We start from the raw sequence: 20,667 nt of genomic DNA on the forward strand, positions 1-20,667 counted from the left end.
GCCACTCCCCACCTCTGCAGGATACCCTCCAATATTAGCAGGTAGGTCTGGCCCTGTCTTTTATGAGGTCACTGCTTTTTTTCCCCTGGGTTCTGTTCCACACAGAACCTTCTGTTCCCCCTTCAAGAGTGGAGTCTCTGTTCCCTCCAGTCCCATGGATTTTCTGTGATCAAACCCCACAGGCTTTCAAAGCCAGATTCCCTGGGGGCTCCTCCTCCCATTGCTGGACCCCCAGGCTGGGAAGATGGACATGGAGCTCAGGACTTTCACTCCTGCAAGAGGGCCTCTGTGGCACAATTGCTTTACAGTCCATGGGTCACCCACCTGGCTGGCATGGTGTTTGATCTTATCGTGATTGTGCCCCTCCTAACATCTCATTGTGGCTTCTTCTTTGTCTTAGGCTGTAGGGTATCTTTTTTGGTAGGTTCTAGCATTTTTCTGTCCATGGTTGTTCAGCAATTAGTTGTGATTTTGGTGTTTCCATAAGAAAGGATGAGTCCACATTCTTCTACTTCACCATCTTGAGCCCAAGATAAAAGCTCTACATTTTTATTTCCCTCCCCCATTTTGTTTTTGATGTCACATCTTACTTCTTCTTACCTTGTGTATCTATTAACAAGTTACTGTAGTTGTTATTTTTACTACTTTTGTCCTTTAACTTTCACACTAGTTTTATAAGTGATTAACCACCCTTACAACATTAGATTATTCTAAATTTTACATATTTACCTTTACTAGTGAGATTTACACCTTCACACATTTTCCTGTTGCTAATTACTGTTATTTTGTTTTGTCTTAAAGAAGTTCTTTTAACATTTCTTTTAAGGCCAGTCTAGTGGTGAAAAACTCCTTTAGTTTTTGCCTTTCTGGAAAACTCTTTATCTCTTCTTCTAATCTGAAGAACAAATTTGCCAGGTAGAGTATTGTTGGTTGGTAGTTTTTTTTTCTTCCTGCAATTTGAATATATTGTGCCACTCCTTTCTGGACTGCAAAGTTTATGCTGAAAAACCTGCTGATAGTCTTATGAGGGTTCCCTTATACTTAACAAGTTGTTTTTCTCTTGTTGCTTTTAAGACTGTCTCCTTGTTTTTAACTTTTGATAAGTTAATTATAATGTGTCCTGGTGAGAGTCTATTTGGATTCATCTTATTTGGAACTTTATTGTCTTCTTAGATCTGGAGGTATGTTTCCTTCCCCAAGTTAGGGGATTTATTGGCCATAATTTTTTCTAACCAGTTTTCTGCCCTTTTTTCTTCTTCTTTTCATTTTTGGACCCCTATAATGTGAATATTGGTCCACGTGATATTGTCCCATAAGTCCCTTACACTATTTTCACTCTTTTTCTTTCCTTTATCTTTTTTGTTACTCTGATTTGATGAATTCCTTTGCCTTATTTTGAAACTTCTGATCACTTCTTCAGCTTAATCTGGTCTTCTGTTGAACCGTTCTATTGTATTTTTTGGTTCAGTTATTGTATTCTTCAGCTCTGATTTCTGTTAGGTATTTTCTTATATTTTCTGTTTCTTTGTTGAAATTCTCACTTAGCTCATGTGCTGATCTCCTGACCTCAGCGAGCAGTTTTATGACTGTTATTTTGTAAGGTATAAGCTAAATTGCTTATCTCCATTTCATTAAGGTCTTTTTCTGAGGCTTTATCTTTTTCTTTCATCTGGAAAATATTCTTCTGTTTCTTCATTTTCCTTGACACTCTTTGTCGGTTTTTATGCATTAGAGAAAACAGCTACCTCTCCTAGTCTTGAAGGAGTGGCCACATGCAGGGGATGATCACTGTGTTTCAACCTCACCCTAGGTCTTTGTTGTCTCTCAAACTTTTGTGATTGTCCAAGCAACTTAGTTCATTTTTAGTGGCTCCCAGTTGAGGGTGTGCCAAAACCACCAGGTTCCTAAATGGGAATATCTCAGTCAAAACATAGATTTAGTCTGATTGGAAGCTGGACCCTCTGCCAACAGTACACAAGTACACAAATATGCCTCTTCCATGAGAAAACTTTAAGATGGGAATTTCTTTCTGTTCCCTCTGCTCTGAGACATGGTGTGATAGCCAGTTGAGAACTGTTTCTTTGTTTGCTACCATCCCATTGAACCTGTGAAAACAAGGGCTGCTGACCACCAGAGCCAGGCTATCAAGGGATGTGTCCTTTGGGCAGCAGCCTCAAAAGTCAGGGCCTCAGACGTGTGCACAAACTCTTTTCTGGGAGATACCAATGTCAACTGAAAAAAATGCATAACCTAAAAATTGAGAATTATGTTTTATTCAGCAGGCATACTGAGGACTTAAGCCCAGGGGACAGCCTCTCAGATAGCTCTGAGGAACTGTCCCTTAGAGGTAAGGTAAGAGCCAGGTTATATAGGAGTTTTTGCAAAAACAAACAACAAACAAACAGATAGTCAGAACATCAAAGGATTACTGTTAATTAAAGAAAAACCAGACACCTCAAGTTAATAATATAGCATTTTTCTATGTGCGGGAAGCTGCAAGTGTCTGGGCTCATTGAAATCATTCCTTTGATATGCACCTTTACTGTCTAGGTCAGTATCCTGTCTTCTCCATCCTGAATCCCTCAGGGTGCACCTGTGGATGCTGGGGGTTGGGGAGGCTGCAGTAGCTGACGGCTGCAACATCCTTTGTTTACTGATTTAACAAGTGACATTCTTTGTGACAACCTAGAATAAGGCAGAGGGAAAGCGCAAAGATGGCACCTGCTGGTCTCTGTGGTCTTTAAAAAGTATTTCAGTCTGTCTCTAAATGTGTGTCAAATAAGAAGCCTGTTCCTGAAGATTTAAGATAAGCAAATAAGCCTCTCTCAGGGAAACATTCAGGGTATGTTTCAGTCTGCTACCTCTGTGCTGTGCCCTGGGGGAATAACTGGTTAAGAATTCTTTCTCCATTTGCTATAGTGCTATAGGACCTACAAATGTAAGACCCATTGGCTGCCAGAGCAAGGCAGACAAGTGGTGGAAACCGCAAAAACTGGGGCACAGATGTGTGTACAGGCTCATCTCTGGGAGCAAGGCAGAGGGAGCGCATGAAGATAGTGCCTAGACTCTGAGGTCTCTGGAGAGGATTACAGTCTGCTCTTAGATATGAGTTTAATTAGAAGCCTTCTGTTCAGGTCACATCTATGAAGATAAACTAATAGGCTTCTTTCACAGAAAGATTGGGTATGTCAGTGGGCTACCTCTGCTCTAGGCCCTGGGTAGTAGTCTTGTGGAGCTTGTGCAAACACTTTGAGAACTGTTTCTCAGTTTGCTATAGTCTTGCAGATCTCATAGACAAAGGCTTCACTGGCTTTCAAGTCTTGATGTTTGGGAGGCTCATCTCTCAGTTGCAGGTCTTAGAAGTTCAGGAACCAAATATAAGGTTATAACCATTAGTTCTTCATGGAGAAACTTGTAGTAAGTTCCTTCCTGATTGTGGGTTGCTGCACCTGGAGTGGGGTTTATGGTGTCTCAGCGTAATCTGAGATTGAGTCTCAGCCTGTCCTACCTGCTTCAATGTAGGTTTTTTCTTATTTGGCCAATGTGTGGGAGGCTCTTGGCTAGTTGGGGTTTTTTGGCGGGAGGGGAGGTTCTTTTAGAAGAAATTGTTCTGTGTGTAGCTGTAGATTCAGTGTGTCCATGGGAGAAGGTGAGTTTAGGATCCCTCTACATTGCCATCTTTAACTGCAACTTATTTAATTTTAAAATAGTAGAGGAATACAGTTTAAATATGATTGTTTAAAATGGGAGGAAAATCACTAGAGAAATGGAGGCACATGGAAGAACTTCAGAATGCAAAACGGTGGGGATGTCACACTAGGAAACCTGATCAAGGTGGGAAAAAATGAGAACACTTCTACATAAACAATAAATGTAAAATGTAAGGAATGAATCCTGCTTAGCAATATATTAAATTTTATTAGAGGGCTGGTGTTTCTTATGAAGATTAGAGGAATATCAAATTGAGGAGACTAATATCTCTACATATTTTTCAAGAAACATGTAGAACATAATAATAAAGGTTGAAAATAAAAAGATAGCAAAAGATATGTATATAAAGAAAATATATAGTATTAGGGACAGTATAAATGCAATAAATGCCCATTAGAGAAGAGAAGAAGAGGATATAAAAGTTATTGATCCATACCAATTATGAAATCCTGCTGAGCAGGCATTGTGAAGGCTTGCTGAACCTAGAGAATGGGGGAAATTCCTTGAATAATTCAGTTTTATTTTTTTCTATTTGGGCTTCTGTTTTTCTCTATCAAAAGATATGAAGTTGGCATTGCAGTATATGTCTACCTTGGGGTCTATGTAGCTTTCTCAGTTTGTGGGTTCCTGGTACAAGTTTGAGACTTGAATGTTTTAAGAATTGAGCCTACAATACTTTTTTTTTTTTGTACAGCAGGTTCTTATTAGTCATCTATTTTATACACATCAGTGTATACATGTCAATTCCAATCTCCCAATTCATCACACCACCACCCCCACCCCCCGCCACTTTCCTTTCTTGGTGTCCATACGTTTGTTCTCTACATCTGTGTCTAAATTTCTGTCCTGCAAACCGGTTCATCTGTACCATTTTTCTAGGTTCCACATATATGCGTTAATATACAATATTTGTTTTTCTCTTTCTGACTTACTTCACTCTGTATGACAGTCTCTAGATTCATCCACATCTCTACAAATGACCCAATTTCGTTACTTTTTATGGCTGAGTAATATTCCATTGTATATATGTACCACTACTTCTTTATCCATTCGTCTGTTGATGGGCATTTAGGTTGCTTCCATGACCTGGCTATTGTAAATAGTGCTGCAGTGAACACTGGGGTGCATGTGTCTTTTTGAGTGATGGTTTTCTCAGGGTATATGCCCAGTAGTAAGATTGCTGGGTCATATGGTAGTTCTCTTTTTAGTTTCATAAGGAACCTCCATACTGTTCTCCATAGTGGCTATATCAATTTACATTCCCAACAACAGTGCAAGATGGTTCCCTTTTCTCCACACCCTCTCCAGAATTTGTTGTTCATAGATTTTCTGATGATGCCCATTCTAACTGATGTGAGGTGATACCTCACTGTAGCTTTGATTTGCATTTCTCTAATAATTAGTGATGTTGAGCAGCTTTTCATGTGCTTCTTGTCCATCTGTATGTCATCTTTGGAGAAATGTCTATTTATGTCTTCTGCCCATTTTTGGATTGGGTTGTGTGTTTTTTTAATATTGAGCTGCATGAGCTGTTTGTATATTTTGGAGATTAATCCTTTGTCTGTTGATTCATTTGCAAATATTTTCTCCCATTCTGATGGTTGTCTTTTCATCTTGTTTTTAGTTTCCTTTGCATTGCAAAAGCTTTGAAGTTTCATTAGGTCCCATTTGTTTATTTTTGTTTTTATTTCCATTACTCTAGGAGGTGGATCAAGATCTTGCTGTGATTTATGTCAAAGAGTGTTCTTCCTATGTTTTCCTCTAAGAGTTTTATACTGTTGGGTCTTACATTTAGGTCTCATCCATTTTGAGTTTATTTTTGTGTATGGTGTTAGGGAGTGTTCTAATTTCATTCTTTTACATGTAGCTGTCCAGTTTCCCAGCACCACTTATTGAAGAGACTGTCTTTTCTTCATTATATATCCTTGCCTCCTTTGTCATAGATTAATTGACCATAGGTGGGTGGGTTTATCTCTGGGCTTTCTATCCTGTTCCATTGATCTGTATTTCTATTTTTGTGTCAGTACCATGTTGTCTTGATTACTGTAGCTTTGTAGTATAGTCTGAAGTCAGGGAGTCTGATTCTTCCAGCTCCTTTTTTTTCCCTCAAGACCTCTTTGGCTATTTGGGGTCTTTTGTGTCTCCATACAAATTTTAAGATTTTTTGTTCTAGTTCTGTAAAAAATGCCATTGGTAATTTGCTAAGGATTGCATTGAATCTGTAGATTGCTTTGGGTAGTATAGTCATTTTCACAATATTGATTCTTCCAATCCAAGAACATGGTATATCTCTCCATCTATTGGTATTATCTTTAATTTCTTTCAACAGTGTCTTATAGTATTCTGCATACACGTCTTTTGTCTCCATAGGTAGGTTTATACCTAGGTATTTTATTCTTTTTGTTGCAGTGGTAAATGGGAGTGCTTCCTTAATTTCTCTTTCAGATTTTTCATCATTAGTGTATAGGAATGCAAGAGATTTCTATGCATTAATTTTGTATCCTGCAACTTTACCAAATTCATTGATTAGCTCTAGTAGTTTTCTGGTGGCATCTTTTGGAGTCTCTATGTATAGTATCATGTCATCTGCAAACAGTGGCAGCTTTACTTCTTCTTTTCCAATTAGTATTCCTTTTAATTTCTTTTTCTTCTCTGATTGCTGTGGCTAGGACTTCCAAAACTATATTGAATAGTGGTGAGAGTGGACATCCTTGTCTTGTTCCTGATCTTAGAGGAAATGCTTTCAGTTTTTCACAGTTGAGAATGATGTTTGCTGTGGGTTTGTTTTCTGATTTGGATTCCTTTTCTTCTCTGATTGCTGTGGCTAAAACTTCCAAAACTATGTTGAATAATAGTGGTGAGACTGGGCAACCTTGTCTTTTTCCTGGTCTTAGAAGAAATGGTTTCAGTTTTTCACCATTGAGAACAATGTTGGCTGTGAGTTTGTCATATATGGCCTTTATTATGTTGAGGTAGGTTCCCTCTAGGCCCACTTTCTGGAGAGTTTTTTATCATAAATGGGTATTGAATTTTGTCAAAAGCTTTTTCTGCATCTACTGAGATGATCATATGGTTTTTATTCTTCAATTTGTTAATATGGTATATCACATTGGTTGATTTGCATATATTGAAGAATTCTTGCAGCCCTGGGATAAATTCCACTTGATCATGGTGCATGATCCTTTTAATGTGTTGTTGGATTCTGTTTGCTAGTATTTTTTGAAGATTTTTGAGTCTATATTCACCAATGATATTGGTCTGTAATTTTCTTTTTTTTGTAGTATCTTTGTCTGGTTTTGGTATCAGGGTGATGGTGGCCTCATAGAATGAGTTCAGGACTGTTCCTTCCTCTGCAATTTTTTGGAAGAGTTTGAGATGGATGTGTCTTAGCTCTTCTCTAAATGTTTGATAGAATTCACCTGTGAAGCCGTCTACTCCTGGGCTTTTGTTTATTGGAAGATTTTTAATCACCATTTCAATTTCATTACTTGTGATTGGTCTGTTCATATTTTCTATTTCTTGGTTCAGTCTTGGAAGATTATCTTTCTAAGAATTTGTCCATTTCTTCCCGGTTGTCCATTTTATTGGCATAGGGTTGCTTGTAGTAGTCTCTTAGGATGTTTTGTATTTCTACAGTGTCTGTTCTAACTTCTCCTTTTTCATTTCTAATTTTATTGATTTGAGTCCTCTCCCCCTTTTTCTTGATGAGTCTGGCTAATGGTTTATCAAATTTATCTTCCCAAAGAACCACATTTTAGTTTTATTGATCTTTGCTATTGTTTTCTTTGTTTCTATTTTATTTATTTCTGCTCTGATCTTTATGATTTCTTTCCTTCTGCTAACTTTGGGTTTTGATTGTTCTTCTTTCTCTAGTTCCTTTAGGTGTAAGGTTAGATTGTTTGAGTTGTTTATTGAGGTAGGATTGTATTGCTATAAACTTCCCTGTTAGAACTCCATTTGCTGCATCCCATAGGTTTTGTGTTGTCATGTTTTCATTGTCATTTGTCTCTGGGTATTTTTTGATTTCCTCTTTGACTTCTTCAGTGATCTCTTGGTTATTTAGTAATGTGTTGTTTAGCCTCCATGTGTTTGTGTTTTTTATGGTTTTTTCCCTGTAATTGATTTCTAATCTCATAGCAAAAGATACTTGATATGCTTTCAATTTTCTTAAATTACTGAGCCTTGATTTGTGACCCAAGATGTGATCTATCCTGTAGAATGTTCTGTGCACACTTGAGAAGAAAGTGTAATCTGCTGTTTGGGGGTGGAATGTCCTAGAAATATCAATTAACTCCATCTGGTCTATTGTGTCATGTAAAGCTTGTGTTTCCTTTTTAATTTTCTCTTTGGATGATCTGTCCATTGGTGTAAGTGTGGTGTTAAAGTCCCCCACTATTATTGTGTTACTGTCAATTTCATCTTTCATAGCTGTTAACAGTTGCCTTATGTATTGAGGTGGTCCCATGATGGGTGCCTATATATTTATAATTGTTATATCTTCTTCTTGGATGGATCCCTTGATCTTTATGTAGTGACTTCCTTGTCTCTTGTAACATTCTTTAAAGTCTATTTTGTCTCATATGAGTATTGCTACTCCCGCTTTCTTTTGATTTCCATTTGCAGGGAATATCTTTTTCCATCCTCTCAGTTTCAGTCTGAATGTGTCCCTACGTCTGAAGTGGGTCTCTTTTGGACAGCATATCTAAACCTCAAAACCTGTTTTGAGGTTCTTGTATTTGTATCCATTCAGTGAGCCTGTGTTTTTTGGTTGGAGCATTTAATCCATTCACGTTTAAGGTAATTATCAATATGTATGTTCCTATGACCATTTTCTTAATTGTTTTGGGTTTCTTTTTGTAGATCCTTTTCTTCTCTTGTGTTTTCCACTTAGAGAAGTTCCTTTAGCATTTGTTGTAGAGCTGGTTTGGTGTTGCTGAATTCTCTTAGCTTTTGCTTGTCTGTAAAGCTTTTGATTTCTCCATCGAATCTGAATGAGGTCCTTGCCGGTTAGAGTAATCTTGGTTGTAGGTTCTTTCCTTTCATCACTTTAAGTATATGATGCCACTCCCTTCTGGCTTGTAGAGTTTCTGCTGAGAAATCAGCTGTTAACCTTATGGGAGCTCCCTTGTGTATTATTTGTCCTTTTTCCTTTGCTGCTTTCAGTACTTTTTCATTGTCTTTAATTTTTGCCAATTTGATTACTATGTGTCTTGGTGTGTTTCTCCTTGGGTTTTTCCTGTATGGGACTCTCTGCACTTCCTGGACTTGGCTGGCTATTTCCTTTCCCATGTTAGGGAAGTTTTTGACTATAATCTCTTCAGATATTTTCTCGGGTCCTTTCTCTCTCTCTTCTCCTTCTGGGACCCCTATAATATGAATGTTGTTGAGTTTAATGTTGTCCCAGAGTTCTCTTAGGCTGTCTTCATTTCTTTTCATTCTTTTTTCTTTATTCTGTTCCTCAGCAGTGAATTCCACCATTCTATCTTCCAGGTCACTTATCCCTTCTTCTGCCTCAGTTATTCTGCTATTGATTCCTTCTAGTGTATTTTTCATTTCAGTTATTGTATTGTTCATCTCTGTTTGTTCTTTAATTCTTCTAGATCTTTGTTAAACATTTCTTGCATCTTCTCGATCTTTGCCTTCATTCTTTTTCCGAGCTCGTGGGTCATCTTCACTATCATTATTCTGAATTCTTTTTCTGTAAGGTTGCCTATCTCCACTTCATTTAGTTGTTTTTCTGGGGGTTTATCTTGTTCCTTCATCTGGTACATAGCCCTCTGCCTTTTAATCTTGTCTATCTTTCTGTGAATGTGGTTTTTGTTCCATAGGCTGCAGGATTGTAGTTCTTCTTGCTTCTGCTGTCTGCCCTCTGAACATACAATACTTTTTAAATGGTTGAATAATGGGGTTAGAGAAGAGGTTCTGTTCTATAAAGTTATTCAGGACTCCTGGCTGCTAGGGACTCTGCTGTCTTTTAACTGGTAGCTTTCCATGTTTGCACTGTATGTTGATATCAGAGGGAAAAGGAAGTGGAGGATTATGGAGAAAATTTTTATAGACCAAGACTGGTAGTGTTCTGCACCATATTTGCCAATGAGCAGAACTTAAATCACTTGTTCAAACCAGCTGCAAGGGAGGCTAGGAAATGTAGTTTAGCTGTATGCCTAAGAGGAAGGGGAAACAGGTTTGATTGAGCAGCCAGACAGTTTCTCTTTTATACTACCTATCTATCTAAAAAACTGTATCCCACCAACAGAGAATATTTAGTTTCTATGAATCCATGGTACGTTTATAAACATAATTCATATATAATAATAAGCCATAAAGAAACTCTAAGATATTTATCTATGGAGAGATTCATAGCCACATTCCCTAGTAAAAAATCATTAAAGTAGTAATCAACAGCAACCACAAAAGGTGTTTAACCTCCCTTACCTTCTTGGAAATTAAGAAACACTGTGGGTTTAACAATGAAAAAGAAAAAAAAGAAAAAAATCAAAAGAAAATGCAAATTACATAGAGATTGATGAAAATCAAAGCCAGTGGTGTGTTATACAGAAAATTTTTACCTCTAAGAGCTTTTATTATTTAGAAAACCTGAAAGTAAATGAACTGATATCCAACTTAAGAAATTAGAAAGAGAATAACAGAATAGATCTTCAAATTGCTTTAATATCTTTGTCTTTTTTCAACTACATTTGCTAAGGTTACCTGAAGCCTTTCCTTTTTGTCAATAATTTATTTCTTGGTAAATGTCTATTCTGTTGCTTGCTGTTTCTAAACCAATTTATATTTTATTTCATTTTATTGTTCATCACAGGCAAATTTTTCTTTGTGATTTTAAAATCATCTGAGTTGAATTAAAGTAATATGAAAGAAGAATGCTATAAGATGAATTGGTGTGGTTAAAAGGAACTATAAGTAGGTATTATTTTATATTCTTTGGAGTTGTTAAAATTTTGTTTTTCTTCTAGATTCTGATGGAAGAAGGAGGAATGTGCTCTTTAAAAGGTGGGATAACATCTACTAAGAAAACCTGTCAGTATAACTATAAGTGAATTTTATTCTTTAAAAAAACAACATTTTAACAGAAATTAGTTAAATTTTAAGGTTTTTTTAGAGTTTTGCCAGCAAATATATTTTATAAGTATCTTAGAATATATTAATAATGCAATTGGCTCTTTAAAATTAATTTTGTCTTCTATAAAATGTTATACATGATGAGGATATATAATATATATGTACAACTTACTGAATAATAAACAGATACCTTTGTACTTAGTTTGTATAGTAGTTTAAGAAATAATACATAATCAGTACTTTTAAATATCTTCTCAATTGCATTTCCTATCCTGCCCCCTAGTGGTAACTCTTTTCCTGAATTTGTTTTTTGTGATAGCACATATAGACTTTTCCAATTGCTTGCTTTTGAGCTTTCTGCAGCAAATTGAGGCAAACTCTATACATTTTTCTGAAACTTACTTTTTGTTCACCCAGCAATATGTTTTGAGGTTCAATCACCCTGACACTTGTGACTCTAATACAGTTCATCATTTGTTTTCTCCTATATAGCCTTCTATTGTGTGAATGTAGCACAATCTATGTATGCATCTTCTGACAAAGATTATTTGAGTTGTTTTTAATATTTTGCTATGATAAACAATGCTACTTTGACAAATTTTGACGTTTCTCCTGGCACACATGTATAAATGTTTCTTCTAGGATATAATTCTAGAAGTTGAATTGGCTAGTTCATATGATATGCACTCTTCTAGGTAATGCAAAATTGTTTTCCAAAGTAGATGTGCCTGTTTAAACTCCTGGTTTAAACTCCTGGTTTAAACACTAGCAATAGGTAAAGAATCTTAGCTGTTACATATTCTCACTAACACTGGATCAGCTTTTTATCATTGTTGGCAATGTGATATCTTATTGCAATTTCAATTTATATTTTCCATTGTTCATTAGGCTCATTGGCCACCCATATTTCATCTGTGAAATGTCTTTCATGTCTATTGTCCATGTTTCTTTTAGGAAGTTTGGCTTTCTTTATGGGATGTGTCTTTTGTATATCTATGTCCTTTATACCTTTTATATATCCTAGATTCAGATTGCTTGTAGACTCCTGTGTAGCAGATATTTCATATTTGAGTAGCAAATATTTCATATTTGAGTAGCAGATATTTCATATTTGAGTGGTCTTTTTATTCTATATTGTCTTTTTGTTGACAACACTTTCTGGCACTTTTTAGATATTTTGCGGTTGAATGATTCTTCAGCATATCTAGTCTGTTGGGATACCTAGAAATCTTTATGGACTTTTTCCTTTTTTACTTAATTTAATTTTTTTAATATGTAAAGCATTAATTTGGTTTCTATCCCTCTCCTGTCTGCCCTATTTCCTTCTGCCTCATATGAGTAGCTATTTTTTGTTGGTTTACTGTTTATCATTACAGTGGACTTTTTTTCTAAATAAAGCCTGATGTGTATAAATGCACATATATGTGTGTCTTAGTTCCCTGTTCTTTGCACTCTAAATAGGATATTTTATTTAATACAGTATATTTTATAGATGAATTAAATGGATTTATTTAATAAATTTTCTGTAGATTTCCTCATATTAGTACTGGACATTTATTCATCCTTTATTTATGCCCATTTAGTAATCCATTATGTGGATGATCTATAGTTTACTCAGTCAGTGCCCTGTTGGTGGATATTTAGGTTGTTTCAAGTATCTTTCTTACAAACAATGTGCAGTGAACAATTTTGAGCACATATTTCTTAATTGTGGAGGTACATTTTCAGGGTAATTTCTAGAAGTGGGATTGCTGAATCAAAGAGGAGATACACTGTGGGTTTTTTTTTTTTAATAGTTATTGCCAAAATTTGATTTTGATAGAAATTTCCAAATTCCCCATTGCATCATTTTGTAATCCTACCAGAAATGTGCTTTTGATTCCACAGCCTCACCAACAGGGATTGTGGTCAAACTTAGGAATTTTTGTGAATCTTATAAAGATATATAGATAGAAGTTTCAGTTTGCACTTCTTTTTATATGAGTGCAGTCGAGCATCATTTAAAAATGTGTAATGGCTATTTGTGATTTTTTTTCTGTGAACTCTCCATTCATGTCCTTAGGCCCATTGAGGTTTTACATCTTTTTCTTGATATTTAAGAGCTCTTTATATATTAATATTAAAGAGGTTTAGGTCTTTGTAATGTGTCACAAATATTTTCTGCTAGTTTATTAATTTTTGATTTGTTTTATCTGTTTTTACTTTGTTTATGGTGTCTCCTGCTTTGCAAAAGGCTTAACATTTTTTATGTAGCTAATATTATCAATCTTTTCTTTTATACCTTTGGATTTAATTAGGAAGACTGTTTACACTCCCTGGTTGCAAATGAATTCACTTATATTTTCTTCTAGTATTAGTATGATTTTATATTTTTGCACTTAGAGTTTATCCTGTTTTAGGAGTTTATCCTGATTCAAGTTTTTAAAAATGCATCTTTTCCCTAGGTATTTGTAATACTACCTTTTTATGTATCAACTTTCCATATATACTTCAATCTGTTCTGGGGCTTTCTTTACCATTCCATTGATCTTTCCTAATCTTCATGTGCTAATATCACATTATTTTTATTATGATTACTTTATACTATGTTTCATTTCTAAGAGTTACACCTCCCTTTGCACTTTTTAAAGAATTTTTCTGGCTATTTTTGATTAATTTTACATGTAAACTTTAAAATCAACTTGTGTAACTTCAAGGAAATGTTTCCTTTGGTGGGGGGGGCACACTGCTTGGCATGTGGGATCTTAGTTCCCCGACCAGGGATCAAACCTGTGCCCCCTACAGTGGAAGCACAGAGTCTTAACCACTGGACCACTGGGGAAGTCCCGCCAAGGAAATATTTCAATTTTTATTGGGAAAGTACTAAATGTATACATTAATTAAGTGTGAATTGTCATCCTAATGATGTTGAGTAGCCCTATATAAGAATAAGGATGGCTTTTTATTAATTCAGTCTAATTTTATATCTTTAATAGTTGTTTAAAACGCCTTTATGCACTTTAACATTTTCCTCAAGCAGATTCTGCATGTCCTTTATTAGATTTAGCTGTAGGTACTTTTCATTGTTTTTGTTGCTACTTTAGTGTGAATGTACACTCCATGTTTCTACATTAAGTAAGAGTCTGGATTTTGGACTTAGGCATGTGTATGTTGACTGTTTTATTGAGAGTTTTTTTAGAGGTGATTTTGAGGCTATTAGTGGTTTGGGGAAGAGTGATTATTGGCATCTATAGAAATGATTATTATCTTTCCCTCATATATCTTTTTTTGTACCCCAAAACACATAAAATTCACCCTTCCAACAATTTCAAAGGGTACAGTATACCTCTCCTTCCCCCCAGCCTCTGACAACCACTATTCCGTTTCTATGAGTTTGAATATAAGTGTAATCATACAATATACAAATATTGTATGTAATCATACAATATTTATCTTTTTGTGACATTTCACTTAGCATAATGTCTTCAAGGTTCATCCATGTTGTAGCATACAACAGGATTTCCTTCTTTTATAATGCTGAATAATATTCCATAGTATGTGTAAACCACATTTTCTGTATCCATTCTTTTGTCAATAGACATTTAGGTTGCTTCCACCTCTTGGCTATTATAATTCTGCAATGAACATGGGTGTGCAAATATCTCTTCAAGATTCTGTTTTCAATTCTTTTGGATATATCCCTAGAAATGGGATTACTGGATCATATGGAAGTTCTGTTTTTAAATTTTTGAAGAACAATTCATACTGTTTTCCATATCAGCTACACCATTCTATGTTCCCACGAAGAGTGCACCAGGGTTCCAACTCTTCCAAATCAGTGCCAACACATTATTTTCTGTTTTTTTTTCCTCAATAAGTAACCATCTTAATGGGTGTGAGGTGATATCTCACTGTGGTCTAGATCTTTTAAAGTGCTGAATTTTGCTAATGGATTTTGTGATATGGACCATTCTAGCATTCCTAAAACAAATCCCACCAAGTCATGATGAATTATGATTAAGTTTGCTATTCTATTTAATTTTTAAATTTTTTTGTTCTTTAATTTTAAATTTAAAAGTTTTAATATTTATATACAATTTTTGCATTGATCCTATAAGTGAGATTGGCCTATGTATAATATGTATGTGTGTGTGTATGTGCATGTGTAATCTTTCTCAGATTTTGGAATTAGTGTTATGTCAGATTGACAAAAAATTTTTTTAAACTGAGGCTATTTGAAAGCTTTCTTGAAATTTGAATCACTTGCCTCTTCAATGCACTCCCACTGTTTTATTGCAGATCCTTATCACTTCATAACTTGATTATTGAGTTAATCTCCTAACAATCTGCTTTCATGTAGTTTAACCCTTCTTTAATTAATCCCCAATTAGATGCCTTGGTAGACAGTCTAAAATTAATTTTGTATTAAAGTGCACCTCTACACTTTCTTTTCCCCCATCCCATATGCTATTTTTCATCTTGTCTTTTGGGAAATTGTTTATTCATCTTCCAAAACCCATTCTTTATCTTGTGCTTTCTCTATTACTCTTCACTAAACCTTTTTTCCCTAGAGCTCATCACACTTAGGTCTCTACCACTTTTGTACCTTCTATGACTTCTATTGTTGGGTCTAATTTTGTGACTGTTTAAAAAAAATAAATGTATGTCTTTTTCTCCATCTCAAGAGTCTGAATACTTTGAGCATTATGGCCACATATTCCTAAAAACTACTAAGTGACTTACTTAAGGTAATTACTCAATAAGTGTATAATTTCCATTTTAATCTACATATCCTTTCTTACACTGTTAGAGGTAAGACATTCATTTAACGGACATTTGTCTTCTCTACTAATAACTATGGGTTTACTATACTTATGAACTGAATGAACCTTGTTGTGGGGGAATGCCCTTAGATCATGTTGTTAGTAAAATCCTACTTTTCTTTTCTCTGCTTTCCACTGTTGAGGAGAACCTGCTTTGGGAGGGTATAAATTCCTTCTAGTATGATGAACTAAGGGTAACTGAATTTACCTAAGTTCTCTCTACCTCTCAGCTGACTGATGGCTAGATTCTGTTACAGAAGGTATCAGATCTGATCTGAGGTATGAATAGTAGTCATGGTCTGTTGTGTATGGGAGGACATGTGATTTAACATGTGTTGTTGCACCACATTCCATTACCTTTTTCTTTTTCTTTTTGGATAGCAAATTCATTTTCACAAACAAGAAGAGGAATGGTTGAAGCTACTGTTGATCTATAGTATTTATGCATGCTAGGGAGTCATGACCTACTTTTCAAGCCCATTTTTAAACTTTACTTGTAATCATAAGAGAACACATTAGGCAGATAATGAAAGAATAACATACTGGATGCTTTGAGTTGTTTTACATACAGCTTTTTAAAAAATAGATTTAACAGTGTCACAGTCACCATCAAATTTCAATAGATTATATATCTTTTTATATTATTTTGCATTCATAAATGGCTTTAAAATTCTATAGTTTTGAAATCATATTAAAGGTTAAATACAGTTTTGATTGTGTGATAAAACTTCATTTACTCAATTAGCAAATATCTGGTACCTTAACTTGGCTTATTTCTCCTTCGTACAGATTGACACTTTAAATTATTTGCTCATAAAAAATGGTTCATTGTATTGGAAAAAATCAATTCAATTTCCTCTGTTCTCCTTTCTTCCCTTACGTTAGGTACCCTCATTTTACTTGTAGATACACATCTTTTACATGTAGAATAAATCCATAATACCCTGTCAAAAATGCAACCTGCCACATATCCAAAATTTTAACTTTTAAAATGCTCTATAGTATGTTATCTAAACTTATTTACCAGCAGCTATCTTCTGCCTATGTACATATTAATAGGTACCATTCTTCACAAATTAAATTTTTATTTTCAGATCTTGATTCTTCACGGAGTAGTCAGTCTACCAGTTGCTCCCCAAGGCCAGCAGATAGTTGTTTTAGTTCTAGTTCAGAGATGGTAAGTTATGCTCTTTTTTTTTTTGCTTGTTAATATATGCTATACTAATTTAGAGTGATTTGTATTTCTCATCGTTTACTTTTTCATTCTGAAAAAAATAGTTGAGATAATAGTGAAAATAAATGTAAACAAAAATGTGAAAATATTAAAAATGTAAGAAGAATGTAAATTAAAATGTAATTGAGCATCATTCATTCATGCTTATGAGATGATGAATGTGTTCATTGTTATTTACAAAACCCACTCTTACTGAGATGTATGTGTGTGTATATGATAAATGCATTCTTCTTTTAAAAGCGTTTTTAAAAGAACCTATTCACAATAATTGAAAACCTAAAACAACCAATAATACACACAAAAAGAAAGTCTCCAGACTTGTGTGAAGAAAACTATAAAATACTATAATCTGAATAATTGGAGTGACATGTTTAATGCTGAGTGGGAACTGTAATCTGAATAATTGGAATGGCATTATATTCTGAGTGAGTTTCTCGCAAATCACATGTTTAAATGGAATTCTCCATTAATTCTTCCATCTTCGTTTCACCTGCCTTTTGTCTCTAGCTTGCTGTCCAAACTGCCTTGCTGAGGAAGGACATCAATGACCTCTAACGATGCCAAATTCATTGGACAATTTTCAGTTTTTATTTTATAAGAATTTCTAACAATATTAATAGAAATTATTATTTTCTTTTCTTGAAACATTTTTTTCTCTTTGCTTTTGTGATACACACTATCTTAGTTCCCTGCATACCTCTCTGAATGCTACTTTATGCCTTTGCCCACTTCTCATCCACCTTTCCCTGTATATAAATGTTGTAATGTTTAGGGTTTGCTTCAGGAGCCTATTCTTCTCTTAACCTACACTCCAAACTCTAGATGATGTTACATACTCCATTGATTTTTTATACTATTACCTGGTTGATGACAATTCTCAACTTTATGACTTTAGCTTAGATCCTTAATTAGGTGTCCAATTTCTTATTGGATATCTTCTTGGATATTTCACAAAAAACTGAACACTTCTGATCTCCCCATATCAGTTTTTCTGATAGTTCCCATATTAGTGGATCCCTTTTCTATCCACTCAGTTGTTCATGCCAGAAACTTTAGTTTGGCATTTCTTTCTGTCTCATCTGCCTTCCTTAACCATATTCATTTCATCACTTGATCCAATCAATTCTACCTCCAAAATAAATTGCATATTTATCTACTTCTCACCTAGGGTACTAGGTGTCAGTACCCTAATCTAAGGTACCGTCATCTTGTTCTTGAACTGTTAATGGTTGTTGCCCAAGAGATCTCTCTACTTCCACTCTTGCCCCACTTTTTCTCTAGTTAACAGTCATCATGGTCTTTTGAAAACTTAAACTGAATGATGTTACTTCTATGTTTATTCAATGGATTCCTGTTTTACTTTAGAATCTAAACTGCTTTCATTAGTGACAGGCCATGTGTGGTCTAGCCCCTGGCTACATCTCCAACTGCTAGTATTCCTCTCTCACCACACTTTACGCATACTGACATTCCACTTCCTTAGCTTCTTAAGTCACTTTTCTGCTTCAGCACATTTATATATTCTGTTTCTTACATTACTGTTATTCATCCTTTAGGTCGCAGCTTAAATATGTCACTTCTTTTGAAAGCCCCTCCTTGGCTTTTCAATCTAAATTAGACTCCTTAGTTATGCTCTTGAAGTGCTTCATGCTTGCTCTTCATAATGCTTTGTTCAACTTGTAATTACATATGCTTGTGTGTAATTATTTGATTAACGTCATTTCCACGCATAAGAGTGTGTGCTGTAGAGAGCAGCAAATATGTCTGCTTCACTCACATTGCAGGTGCTGAGTATTTATTTCTTGAATAAATAAATGTACTGATCCTATTTTCTCTAATTTATGCCCAGCCAGTTTAATGCTGTTTCTTGGGCTTACTTTTCCTATTTTAGTGCCAATCAGCTTAGGTCTATACCTCATTTTAGGTTTTTTTATGTTAACTTTGCTTTTTATTTTTAGCTAGAATAATCAATACTTTTATATAAGATTTTTATTAAAATAGTATTTTGGTTAGTTCAGTAATTAAAAGATAAATTTTTCTTGAAGTTGAAAAATTCAAGCTACTAAATTGAAATCTAGACCTATTAAAAGTTCTTAAAATTTGATTTTTTATATAACAGTTTTGATATTTATTGCTGTTTAACCTTTCTTTTGTCTATTTGATTTCCTGTTAGCTGATACCATTCTTAATGAGTCTTTCTTGAGACTGAGCTTGTGAAAGATACAATATAGATATTTTTTGACTTAATGACTCAATGAGTGAATATTAAAACAAATTGTATGTGTTAGCTTTTTCTTTCAAAGTTATACTTCTACTTCACTCTTCTTAAGTAGTTGAAGAGTATATGTTGTATTTCATTTCCTCTCTGTGAAAAGGTAGTAGGGTGATGTCACCTATGAGTATGAAGACTAATAATGGACAAAAATCTTCTCTTTTTTGTGCTTTTGCATCTTTAATATAAGGATTATTATTGTTTCATGCTATTTTAAAATCCATAACCTTGATTAAAAAAAAATTCTAAATCTAGGTTGATTTGCCACCTGCCAAAGTCTCTTTTTTTTTTGAAATTTTCTATAATGTGAATTTTAAGAATGTCTACTTTCGGGCTTCCCTGGTGGCGCAGTGGCCGATGCAGGGGACACGGGTTTGTGCCCCGGTCCGGGAAGATCCCACATGCCACCGAGCGGCTGGGCCCGTGAGCCATGGCCGCTGAGCCTGCGCATCCGGAGCCTGTGCTCCGCAATGGGAGAGGCCACAACAGTGAGAGGCCCGCGTACCGAAAAAAAAAAAAAAAAAAAGAATGTCTACTTTGAAGTGATTGTTTTTTTAATTTAAGCATCATTAAGAGCAAAATTACTAAATTTCTTTTAGCCCTCTGAAGATGAAGATCAAATTGAAGGTTCAAATAGGAGATCCATCAAACCAAAGAAACAACTAATAATTTTTATTTAGAAAGCATGGAGAAACTTCCATGTGATAGGATTATTAAAAACAATGCCAAATTTTATAAACAAAATGAGGATTTTAACCAGTTCTCAATGAATAGTAATATAGATCAGTTTCCACAGTCTCAGTGTAATTCAGCACATATATTTCAAAACGTAACCAATAATAACTGCATTCTACAGGTTGCAAGGTGTGATGCATGGATACAGACGGAGAGTGAACGTGTAATTGAAGAAAAATTAGATGCTGCCATACAATGTGATATAATTTCAAAATGTAAATGTAGAAAAGATGTGTCTTCTTTTTGTAACGTTGAAAGGTGCAATGAAAATATTAAGGCAGATACCACTGGAGGGCAGGAAATCCTTAAAAACAACTAATATTCTAAAACCTCAGCCTGAGATTTTGCATTTGGTTTAACGTTTAGAGTTTTATTAACATAATAAAGAATGAGAATATTTTTGTAGCTAAGCAACTAGGTGGAAGTATTCCCATAGGTATTTTTAATAGCTTTAGTATGTCAAAGTTTTTTAGAAAATAAGATATATGTAAATTTACTATCTTTCTTATGGTAATTATTAATTACATTATGATATGCTGTTGTTTATGGATTAAAAATATGTTTAATTACTTCTTTGTTGCATTTATGTTAAAATTTAGTGCTGTTGCATCTTTTGGCAAAAATGTTCTCTCCCAAGAGCTTAAGACAGAAAATAATACTAAATAATACTAAATATGTTTTATAACTTAATTATAAGAATTTTCTTAGCTACTTCTCTTAACTACTATACCATCATTAAAAATTCTGGCCTTAATTTTTAGATAAAGTATTTTTTTCTAATTTGGAGAACATTTTTTGGTTTTGCTTATATTAATTCAGAGGAATGGTTTTTC

General features: G+C 34.6%; 1 protein-coding gene across 1 annotated transcript in view; it reads left to right on the forward strand.

Annotated features, from left to right (window-relative positions):
* The window catches only part of REDIC1 (regulator of DNA class I crossover intermediates 1), a gene marked incomplete at its 3' end in the record, with an annotated part of 72,885 nt that extends 52,732 nt beyond the window's left edge, over positions 1-20,153 (forward strand). Inside the window, 4 exon segments of the mRNA XM_082666923.1 lie at positions 10,686-10,749; positions 16,688-16,770; positions 19,699-19,744; positions 19,747-20,153. Of these exon segments, the coding sequence (XP_082523049.1) occupies positions 10,686-10,749; positions 16,688-16,770; positions 19,699-19,744; positions 19,747-20,153 (600 nt within the window).
* Between the last annotated feature and the right edge of the window lie 514 nt (positions 20,154-20,667).

Source organism: Grampus griseus (assembly GCF_964374135.1).
Source record: "Grampus griseus genome assembly, chromosome: 11".
Classification (NCBI taxonomy): Eukaryota; Metazoa; Chordata; class Mammalia; order Artiodactyla; family Delphinidae; genus Grampus; species Grampus griseus.